The following is a 12,297-nucleotide window of genomic DNA, read 5'->3' as shown; positions in this document are numbered from 1 at the left end:
ATATTGCACGTGACTAGGTGCCAGAACAAATGTTAAAAAAAAAAAACTACTGGTTGTCACCTCAAGAAAAACAAAACAAGTGAGGCGTATCGTTCATACACCTCGCGAAATAGTTCCTAAAATATTTGGTTGTCGGAAGAATAAGCGATGCTTTTGGCGTTCGAAACGTGTGAATCTTGATAAGATAACGTATATCTAATCTAAAATGCACCTACATATATCTGTATTATCCACATAAAGTGGGAAATCAGCAGTGCTCCGCAAGATGCCGGACTACTTGTACTACGGTCTTTCAGATAAAAACGGGCATAACAGGTGTTTCAAAAGGGGTTCTTATGTTGTATATAAAAAAAAAACGGCGTTCACTTAAACATTTTTATTTGTTTACTCAGCTATCCTCTTCCGCTAGCCTACTGAACATTCGATTTTGAACTTCTGTGTTGTATTTATGATGTGTGCAGTTCCCGAGCTTATCTACGAAGCACCACGGAAGGCGGCCGATAACGGTTCTTTCTGTTCCCTTTCCCCTCCCTTTCTATTGTCGTTTCAGACAAACGCAACGTGGACAAAACATCACGCAGATTCTGAATGCCTTCTTTACACGTGGGTACGACAAGAGGGTGAGGCCCAACTATGGCGGTGAGTACACACTGCACTTTTTTCTTTACACGCGCTGAGTGCTTGGAGTGACATTAAATCCCCCCTCCCCCTTAAAAAAACAAACGTTGTTCGGTATTTTATTAACAATGTATGGTGTTTCTGAGAAACGTTCTTAGCACATTTTATGAGACGTGAGACACATTTTGATAAAAACCGGTTCCGAAAAATGTTGTTGCTTTTCGTGTGAGTGTGTGTGTCTTTTCTTTTTTTTGCCGAGCGTAACATAAAATAGATTAAAAAAAATTAATAAAAACACGTCGCAAGACCAAAATTTGCCTCGAGACGTTCATATTACCCTAATTTGTTATACATTTTGTGACCTAAATGATACCTTTTTCTTCCTTCTTTTGTTTTGGTTGGGGGGGGGGGGGGGGGGAGGCTGGAGTTACTTTGGGGGAGGCTGGAGTTACTTTAGAGGCATAGGCGTCCTATTAATTAATTTTAAAGCATTTTAAGAGTTCATTAGCCCTTTATAAAAGTATATTAAGTCTCCGTATATAATGCGACAATTTGGTCATAAACAAATGCATTATGGAGGTCACGGGGTTCTGTGCTCTCACTCAAACTTTACGTTTGAGAGCCTTTCTGGATCTAACACTAAGCTAAAAGCAAAAAAAAAAAAAAATTGTCTCTAAATTGATTTTAGTGTGTGCTCTCGCCCCCCAAAGCTTACGTTTTACTTCGCGATGTAAGACGTAGACTTGTAGAAATATTATGGGTATTTCGGTAAAGTGTGTCTGACATGATGTTTAGCATTTCATATTTTAGTTTATTTGGTTGTTGATTGATTTACGCAACAATGTGCTAAACTGCATAGTTCTTCATCCTACTTTGTTATTTTTTTACAAAGTTTATTGCGCGATTTTTTCTTAACATTGACTTAAATGTCGTGTCATTGTCGTGCGCAGCAGAGCAACGCCTGTTGAAACTAAGAATAAAATTTCTAATAAAATCTTTGTCACGAAAACAACGTGGGCTTTCACACAAAACTGATCGCGTTTTTGTTATTCGAAAAGCAAAATATACTCGGAATGGATAGGTAGCGTACAGCGTATTGAAAAAGCAAAATATTTGCAGCTGAAATCCAGTTTCGGATGATTAAATAATGTCCCCTTTCTTGAAATCTCCTTTCAGTTCCAGAAGGACTCGCTTTACTTCAACATAACTCTATAAAAATAGCCTTAATATCCGAGTAGCGGAGTAATAAACCTTTGATGCCAACCTGTTTTGAAAGCCCTTAATTGGGGGATTAGTCTGACGAACATTGCCAAGATTAATGCGTAAGCCATTAGCCGTGCGAAACACTAAGTGGATAGTAAGTTGCATCATGAAGGATTAGGCGTCCATCCCCAAACCTTATACCCTGCGCAGTGGCTGTAAAGCAAGCACGACCAGTTACTATTTTGGGGATAATCTTGAAACCCCCTCCCGGCGTTCTGGACTGTAGACGAAAAAACAATATACATATATCTGTGTATATATATATATATATAGCTTGCGATACCAGCGATCAATACATGTTCCGGGTGAATATTTTCTACGCTCGTACTAACGCGACGAAGTTGCGCTACGCGGCGCTCACGTGTGATTGCCTGATTTGCCTCGCTTGAGGCCAGAATTGTAACTTTCTGAACAGTCATTGTCGGCTGAAGATATGCAAGGCGTGGCCTAAATTTATGACACTACTCACATCGGGATTATTTCTTCGGCATTTTTATTCATTTGCTGCCGCGATCTGTTTTGTCACATAGTGATAGTAAGATGTTTGGTAGTTTAAAGGCCCCGCTTTCATTGAGCCGTTTTACAGGGGTTACGGTGGAAAGTGCGCATTCGGGGAGCAAACCTAAACGGCGCAGTCTGATGCTCGACACTACATCGTCTCAGTGCAATGTCGCGTTCGCCCTAAATGTGACCAGCAGTGCTCATGGTGTCCGAAAGAATAGTGTACGAGGTTGTTTCTCTTTCACCTCGAAAATAAATCTACTCATTGCTAAACGTTCGTTCTCCTTCCACATGTAGCGCTATACCGGGTCTAATGAGATACCAAAGTTTCTGCCCTAAACGTTATCTATGGGTCATTCCTTATCAAGCGTCCCAGACGTTGCGCTCGACCACCTCCGATTTCTAAAAGAAAATTCGTAGCCTTTTGCCGCAATCTCCATAGCCATGCCCTACAATATTTTTGACGAAAAAACAATTTTTGATAACGTGTGCGTGGTTTTAACGTTTATAAACAGCGTGAAACTAGGCATCACTCAATAATTGATGACAAATCTGACTTTTGATGAAACACCCCACAATATTTTTTTCTTATATTTGCACAGCTTTCGACTTACAGTGTGGCTGGGCTTCTGCAGTTTTGTTTAAATTAAATACTTAAAAAAACATTTTTTTACTTCTAAATTTTTGGTATTTTTTTAAATATCTAATAGCTCCCGGGTCTTAATAGAACTATTTACCGGCTGCCCTGCAGGTATATAATCTATTAAAAAATGTTTAAAACCGCTCACTTAAATATTTCGCAGTAAACAAAAATCCTGAAGTTGCAAAAAAGTGCGCTTTGACGTATAAACAGCCTTTTATTTCACATTGAGGTGGTCCAAGTAAAAATACAAAATGTAGTTGGTTTGGAATAACAATCGATTGTCTTTTGATTTTGAAAGTTTAATCAAAGTAATTTTTGTTTAAAGGGAGAAAACAATTTTTGAAGTTGAACTCTCGCACCACAACCCGGCGTCGCTTCTTAACGCCTCTTCGCCGCACAGCACGCCACCTGCGACGATAGCTGGCACGATTAGGTTCAAAGAAAGAAGGGACTTTGCTGCCACTTCCCTTATCCGTTTTTTCCGGGTGCAAGGGAAGAAACGGCGGGTATCCTGTAATAATCGGATGTGCCGCCAGTGCGTAGCCATAGCAGGCCCGTTGTGCCCTTTGTACCTGAGGGCGGCTCGAAACGCGATGCCTAAATGACGGGCGGCATCAGGCGGTGTGGACTTCTCCATGCCCTGCCAAAGATTCTACGTCCACCTGATTCCTAAAATAAAATTAATGTCTCTTCACCGAAATATTTGCGGTGCCCATTTAACATATTTTTTGACGAAAAACAAATTTCATGTGGTGATGGCGGTTTGAACTCGTAAAAATGGAGTGAAACTAGGAGTCATTTAATAATTTATGAAAAGTAAGATTTTTTTTACGGAAACCTGGAATATTTTTGCCTAAACCCGATACGGTATTTGGATTTCTTTACAATAAGGATCATGAAATTCGGTATACTCGAAGAGGTTTTAAAAAATAAAGAATATATGAGCATTTTAGCAATTTTTAGTTTTGTTACAAACTATCTCTTTGGTGCAAGCGACTGTAAAGAAAAACGTATTGACAGCCCTGTTAATAGGTTTTGGGCAAACAGACAAAGCGCCATTTTGCACTCAATTTGTGCAAAATTGCGCTTTGCCGTTTAAAGTGCCGTCATTTTTGCCTTGAGGTGGCCCAAAGAAAAATACGAAACATGGTTACTTTTACAGAAGAGTTTATTGCCTTTTGTTCTTAAAAGTTTAATTTGAATAATTTTGTTCTAGAAAGGAAAAAAACATTTCGAAGTTGAGTACTCGCGCCACCACTTGGCGTCGTTTCTTGCGCCTCTTCTCTGCACAGCACGCCACCGTCGAGCCCGGCAAAGAGTGCGACAGTGTCACGCTATGCTCACGCTATGCTCACGCAGGCAAACAGCAGGACCTCGAGTTGTCTGGTACACTCTTGTAGGAAGAGGCTTTTTTCCACTCGTGTTTCTTTATTACTTTTCCAATTTCAACCGTTTTGCGCGGCGGTGTCCTCCTGTGGTCTTCCATTGTCTTCATATCAGCAAATGCTTAGCGCTGCCAGGTTAGAGCATCCACAATAGTAAACTAGCTGTTTCTTACGTACACATCGCAATCAAGCCCTCTTTTGACAACGTCAGGACAGATGTAAATAGCAACACAAATGCCCCGTGAACGGGCATTGTCAAACGACGAGGCGATGTGGTGTTAACGAATGCGCGCCGTTGGAGGTTCACGCCTCGTTTGTGTTTATATATCGGCTTTGGAACAGCAAATTCTTTCGTCGCTGAATAGTTCCGCTTTTGGGCGCAGTATACGTGACGGCTAGACTTGGCGGCGATATTATCGCGTATCCCTTTTAGGAGAGGTTCACGTCAGCTCACACCGCCCGTCGTTTAGGCATCGCGTTTCGGAGTGTGAGGAGCCGTCCTCAAGTACAAAGGGCACAACGAGCCTGCTATTGCTACGCGCTGGCGGCACCTCCGATTATTACACGATACCCGCCGTTCCTTCCCTTGCAGTCGGAAAGACGGACAAGGGCTAGTGGCAGCAAACTCCTTTATTTCTTTGGACCTAATCGTGTGAGCTATCGTCGCAGTTGGGGTGCTGTGCTTCGAAGAGGCGTTAGAAGCGACTCCAGGTCGTGGTGCGAGAGTTCAACTTCAAAAATTGTTTTCTCGCTTTAAACAAAAATTACGTTGATCAAACTTTCAGAATCGAAGGACGATCGATTGTTATTCCAAACCCATCATATTTTGTATTTTTAACTGAACCACCTCAGGGTCAAATAAACAACTGTTTATGCTTCAAAACGTACTTTTTTGCAACTTCAGGATTTTTGTTTACTCCAAAAATATTTGATTGAGCGGTTTTCAACATTTTTTTATAGATTATATACCTGCCAGTAAAAAGTTCTATTAAGCCCTGGGAGGATATAGATATTTCTTAATAAAAAACAAAAATGCTAAAATTTTCAAAAAAAACTTTTAGTTTTTTTTAAATATTTAAATTAGACAAAGCAGCACAAGCCGAACCACATTGTAAGTCGAAAGCGTGCAAATTTAAGAAAAAATATTTGTGGGTATTTCACTAAAAAGCCGATTTTTCATCAATTAGTGAGTGATGCCTCGTTTCACGATGTTTCTAAAAGTTAAAACCGCGCTCACGTCATCAAACATTTTTTTCGTCAAAAATATTTCAGGGCAGGGCCACAAACATTGCGGCAAAAGGCCATGCATTTTTTTTTCTTAGAAATCGAAGGTAATCGAGCGCAATGTCTGGGACGTTCGACATGGAATGACGCTTATTCAAAAGTTATAAGTAGAGCCCTGCATATCCGCGGATATCCGCTGTGTACTGGTGGATTCGGATCAAATTACTTTCACCATATTCTTACACGAAGAGTGCTATGCACAAAGGAAAGCAGGCGGCTTATAGGATTCCATACGGATGCGTTTTATAAATCATCCCGATGGTATGATTTTACGCTCGATTTTACAATATAAAATGAATGTGCGGATACAAAATCTGCGGAACCGGATCGGATGCGGATACAATTATTTAAGGACATTGCGGATTCGGTTCGGATGCGAATGCGAAGTCTGCGGATGTAGATCGGATGCTGATCTACATTGTTATAAGTTCTTTTTTTTTTTTTTTATTCTCGTAGAGAAAATGGCGGTTGATAGAGCTCTCGAATACCAGGAGTCGAATGGCGGTAGCTACCAAAAAACGGTCAAAAACGGGCCTCATTTCGCTATATGACATTTTCAGAAAATCACTCTTATCACTTTTGAATGTGAGAACGGTCAGTTCTGAGATTTTGGCTTCTTGTTCGGACCTCTAGCACTACCTTTTGGGCGGAGAATGAGGGCCCAACGATGCGTTATTTATTTTTTCAGTAAAAAAAGAGAAAAAAAACTGTAACGTTTTTGTCTTTTTTTTTTTGGGGGGGGGGGGGGGGAGGGGGGGATTCTGTGTGTAGTTACTGAACCCTTAAGAAAGTCAGAGCCTATTATGTCCCACCATGCATTTTTTTTTTACTAGTTCGTCCGCTTCTTGGGCACAAGTAGCGGCGACGTCACAACGCCGCGCTTTGATTGGCTCATTGAAAACATATATTGGGTGGACCTCAATTCATCTAGCATTGAGGTCTACCCACTACATCCATTCAATCAAAGCCAATCAGAGCTCAGCGTCGCTCTGACGTCAGCGCAACTCCTGCGCAAGACGCAGACGAACTTGCGCTCCGTATAGTGACAGAAACGAGGGCGCCAACAAAGTTTCAGCTTTGGCGAGGGAACTTTACTCCTCTACAGCGTATGATACACCGGTAATATTTTACCTCAAGATGGCTAAATGAAAAAAAAAAGTTTATCATAATTAGAATTTATTTCGTATTGTGTATATTGGTAGTTGCGCACGTGGATGAAGTTTCCGACATCTGTCATTTCGTCGACTAGTTTGAAGCAATTCCGTATTTTAGTAGTCTGTTCAGTGGCATCATTTGGGTTTTCTTTATTATATTGGAAGAGCAGATAACGAAAAAAATTGTTTTAAATTTGCCATTGTAATATTTAGTTATTTAAAAAAAACGGCAGTTAGGATTACAATGTGTTTATGATAGTGTACGACTCAACCAGCTGTGCACCTTGCTGAAAAGTAGGCAAGTAGGGACAACAAATACTGTTTTCTATTGCTTAATAACTTTGGAGATAAGATTTTTTAAATGTGCGCTCAAATGAACTAAACAAGCCGTTAAACATTAAGAATGTAATACGAATTCAAGAATATTTTGGAAAACGCAAAAACGAAACAAGAAACAGAAACACGTATTTTAACGGTAAAGCTTTTGATGCTACCGAACGTTCACCAAGAAGAAAGTAAAGCTTGTTTTAATAGGGTTGCTTCTTTATTACGAGAAGGTCGAAGACTTAAGCTTAAGTACTTCTGCAAAAATTAGAGCGAGCCTGTTTTTAAAACAATTAGAATTGTCTGGCTAAGCCAAAGGCAGGAAATGTTTTCTTTTTTGTTTATTTTTTTACGTAAGTAAAGCGTTTTTTTCTTCAACTTTTGGGTCTAAAGGATGTGGTGCAAACTCGCAATATCGCTGACGTTAAAAAAAAAAAAAAAGAAATCCGATGAAAACGTTTTATTGCCAACTTCTCCAGAATTTTCACATCAATTCTCAGAAGAACGACATTTTGTCCCCCGATATAGGAAGGCTGAAGTCGCCCCATTAGATTCGCGCCATATAAAACTTCCTTGACTTAAAAAAATAATAATAATAACGCTATTGCAGTCCACGAACAACCCGAATAACGGAGTCCCGGGGGATATGCTAACTGAATACCCATGCAATGTAGTCCTCTGAGTCCATACAGTGACACGTCTTTTTCCTTTATTTTATTAAAAAGCTCGCGTCTAGCCCACAAAAAAAAAAGAACAAAAACAAATCTATGACGTGTAAGAGCTTCCGCGGCGCTCGCTCCAGCCGCGGCAGCCGCAGGAGAAACGGCATCACGACTCCGAGGCGTTCGCGGCGCCACCTGGCAGCTGCGGATGGCGGCAGAGGCGAGGGGCTGCACTGCGCCCTAGTTATCGATCAGCTCTTCGGCTTCCTCGGTGGCCGGCCGCGCCAGGCAGGCAGGCAGCGGTGATTAGGAAAGCGCCCGGTGGAGCGGAAAAAGATGGAGGCAGCTTCCTTTGCTTCGCGCCTGCCTCCTCCACCCGCCCATCTCCCTCCATCTCTCTCTCTCCTTCTCCCCCCCCCCATAGTTTCCTCCTCTCCATGGCATCGCTCTGCTTCCTACTGTTGATGTAGCTTCCTCTCCTCCGCTCCTTTCTTCAGCCTTTCTCTCTCCCCTCTATGACGCTGTTGGTTTGTTTCCTCGGAACCATCACCCCCTCTCTCTTTTTGTATATATATATATATATCATCGTCTTTGTTTTACTTCCATCTCCTTGTCACTGGATTTCCTCTTTACTTTCTCGCGACACATTGCGTTCCTTCTTTCCATCTCTTTCTCAGCTTCTCTCGTCGTCTATCTCTCCGCTCTTTCTGCGCTCCGGAGGACGGCTTTGTTTTCTTGGACGCACCTTACGTCTTTACGGTGGATGACCGGCGGCAGCTTACTGGCTGGGCCGCCTTTTCGTGGTTGGCGGACGCCACGCTGATGTGAACGTCTGGTTACGTGGCGGACGAGCGCCTGGCGGACATGTGGGAAAATGGGATAAGACCGTCGGCATTTCTTTTGTGTTTCTTTTTGTGTGTGTGTGATTTGGGGTTGGTGTTTTGTTTCCTGGGAGGGATGAAGATGAGATTGTCTCGGCAACGCCGGCTCTGTGTCGGTACGCTGTTTATCGACGACTCTGCCCAGTGCTTTTATAAAATAAGGAATAGTATGACGTCACAACGTACGATTTTGCTATTGCGGAATGCGAACCAACTGTTGCCTAATTTGTCGGATGTTATTGAGGTATCTTACATGTTCGTCAAAAAGACTTTTTTTTTTATTATGTTGCTTCGAACAAATTTTATCGTCTAGGTATATTTTTATGGGGTAATCCAGAAATTCAAATATTATTTATTGAGAAAAGTTCGAATATTGCAAAAAATTGTCGAATAAATTATATGCTTATTAGATAAGAAAGCAAATAAATGAACGGGCGTTCCGTATATTTCGTTTTTAATCGGCTTTGTGTGATATGAGCACAAAGATAGAAATTTTAGCACACCCAAATGAAGTATTTCAAATATTTATTATTGTTAACATATTTACAAACATTCCCGAGGTTTACCTTGATACCTCGACCGTCTTCGTTTAAATGACCTAAATTATACCAATTTTAATAGTTACATACATACCGCTAACTATTTTCTTGATAAATATGAACTGTACGAAATCTTGCTGCGTTGCTAGAAAAATCAAACGTGCAATTTATTCCTGAAGTAATTTATTCTGAAACGGAAACGTCTACTTCAAACCCAAAAGACTCCACTATAAAGGAAGTGTGTCTTAGTTTACCTAAGTAACAAAACAAGGGCCGATAAACCTTTTTTTTATTATTTTACTGTAATGTCGCTTACCTGAAAGGCAAAAAAAAAGTTTGCAATTTAAATTAATATTTTTACAATTATTAATAATATTGTCATGAAATATTCAAAAATGGGTAAAAAAAAAAAAAGCTTAAGTCGAACAAAGGGCGTCTCACACTCGATTTCCGCAGAGCCGTGTATTGGGGGAGTTCGGCCAATGGGCGGAGCAAAGGCCGCCGCCAGCGCCGAATACTGCTCCCGCGGTCAGAGCGTAAACTAAAAGGACGACACAGCTTCGACCGATCGGCAGACAGCGACGTCACAATTTTGAAAACGACTTTTAAAGCGTGAAATAGAAGCGTTCAATTTCGGCGTCTCGGTTACAGTTTGTTCTGGGCCGGCTTGGTGGAACAGCGTCTTAGCTGAGACTGCCTGGGAGAAAACCGTGTAAAGGCCGGAGCACGCGAGCGGCCCGAGACGCCGATTGAGTCCTGCTCAGCTCGTGCTCTGGCTTCGGCAGTGCTTTCTTTTCCTCAGTCTCAGCTGAGACGCTATTTCTAGCAAGTCAGCCCTGGTTTGGAGCGCACGTTCGTTCATTCTACCTTTGAACTTGGGCGCGACGGAAACCTCACATGCACCAAGTTTTCAGACACAGAGAGTTATACCTTTTTAACTCTAGCGACGCTAAAGTGGCTTAAATTAGTCGTGTCGTATATTTAGAGCTCACGACCACCGCTAGGGTCTGTTTCGAGGCCCCGAGAGGCTCGCTTATTCAAACCCAATGTATGGCCAAACTCTCCCAATAAACGGCTCTGAAATACCGCTGCAGAAGTCATTGAGACATACTTTCCCGCACTATTTTTTTTTTTTTTTCCTTTCTTGCATTTAGCGAAACTCCAATTTTCCTGCATGACCCCTACCTCGAGGTACATTTAAAAGGTTGCAAACTTCTACTCGCCCACCATCATTCTAAACGCTTATTTTTTTTTCCTCTCTGCCCATAAGAACCGTCAGACTGACACGACAGAATAAGGCATTTAAAGAGGTACAAAAACGAAATGTTTGCATCATATTTTTTTAGATGTGGTCTATGTTGTGCCGGCAGCTTAGAAACCCTAGCCTAGAGTACTAGAACTGGTCTGCAGGCAAAGAAATTAAGAGAACTAAATTTAGAACGAATGAACAAAATTCAAAATTGCGTCCGGTGGTGGTTTGTGAAGTTCCGTTGGAATGCCGCGACGGCAATACTTCCTAGGAATGTATGAAATTGGCTACCAACGGAGGTGTCGATAGAGTAACCAAAGAATCATCTCAACAGCGGCGGTGATCTCAAAAGAGCCGTCAAACCGAGTAGCTCGCGGTCCCCAGATCTGCGCGGCAATATAGACGACGTTTAGGGCTACATTACCGCGGGTCGGTTCGATAGATACCTCCGCCGGTGCCAATGATCGACTACCTTATCTTACTCTCTCGAATATAGCGGATGAGACGATACACGTACCAGAGTAAGGACAGAGTCCAAGAGTATTCATTAGAACACTCTTCTAAAAGAACTACCATGTCCCCTTCTAAAATGCCCCCCGCGCCGGCAAGATAAGAAAAGGTGGCTCTCCGGAACCCTGCCAGACGCGGGGTTCCGGAGAGCCAAGACCGGGGAAGCATCGGAGAAGTTGCCAATACACGTCCTGTCTCTTTTGCGGTCACCGGACGAGTCCCCTTCCCGAAAGCGGGAAAACAAGAGGCGAAACCTCCTCGCCTTTTAAGCAGTGATCCGCATCCGGGGGGGGGGGGGGGGGGAACGAAAAGCGGTTTCCCCGCGAGAGAGTGAGAGGAGGGCCCTCCAAGACAGGTAACGCCCTCCGCTTTACGAACAGGTCGGAGCTCACTGCGAAAGAAGCCGAGCGTTCCGACCCGTGGCCGTTATCGCAGCCATCGGGGAATGGAGATCACAGGAATCCCCACAAGAAGCAGCGCCAGTTCGCGGCCGTGTGGCTCGCTCGCGGAGTTACTTAGTCCTGAATGTGACTTGGTGGAGAACGCTAACGCGTTTACTATACTTCGTTCACCGATAAACTGAGAAGGAAGTCGAAGCTACAGACGCGAGATAGCCCGCGCTCCTGGCTGGCTTTGAGACATGCATTTCTAGCGCGAGCGTTCGTTCTGCGGAAGAACGCTTCCAAGCAGCGACCTCTCGCTCTCGGATAGTACTATTATAGGCGAGATTGTCACGCGTTGACGCCACCAAGCAGCAGGGCTCGCAACTACAGTACCCTTTACCGTGCAAGAACTATTGACGTCACAAGCACGATATGCATTGCGCTTCTCGTTGGCCGACCTTGAAGTGTGTGTGTGTGTGTGTGTGGGGGGGGGGGGGGGCGGCAGAGAGCTCGCACTCACGTCATTTCGTTTCCATACCCTTTTGAATCAATTCATCTCAATAATACATCTCCCCTTTTAGATCATTCTGAATGTCTCGTAATTCGCCTCGCGACATATTCAAGCCCGCCTATAGTCATCTTGAGGAGAGCAGAGCATGGTTTACTAAGTTTACGCTTTCTGCTCCGCGATTGGTTCTTTGGCCTTCTTGCTTTCTCATTGGCTGAGGACCGATAGTAAGACGCTTGAACTCAACATGCTCTACGTTCCATAACAGTGACTATATAACGTTGAATTTGAGCTGAGTTAGTTGAGCCATGATTGGGGATAGAACCTTAGAGCTATTATAATGTAGGCTAGAGGTTCAACTTGCGCTAGTGTCTATGCTACTTTCGTGACGCA

The 12,297-nt window shown here is 42.8% G+C and overlaps 1 protein-coding gene across 1 annotated transcript in view; it reads left to right on the top strand.

Annotated features, from left to right (window-relative positions):
* The window catches only part of LOC8035835 (gamma-aminobutyric acid receptor subunit beta), a 246,812-nt gene that overhangs the window by 36,217 nt on the left and 198,298 nt on the right, over window positions 1–12,297 (top strand). The window contains exon 3 of the mRNA XM_042289637.1: window positions 551–639. Coding sequence (XP_042145571.1) covers window positions 551–639 — 89 coding nt within the window. The remainder of the gene's footprint in view (window positions 1–550; window positions 640–12,297) is intronic.

Source organism: Ixodes scapularis, unplaced genomic scaffold (genome assembly GCF_016920785.2).
Source record: "Ixodes scapularis isolate PalLabHiFi unplaced genomic scaffold, ASM1692078v2 PGA_scaffold13__105_contigs__length_92229423, whole genome shotgun sequence".
NCBI lineage: Eukaryota > Metazoa > Arthropoda > Arachnida > Ixodida > Ixodidae > Ixodes > Ixodes scapularis.
The sequence above is the reverse complement of the archived record's forward strand: the minus strand, read 5'-3'. Positions and strand labels throughout refer to the sequence as shown.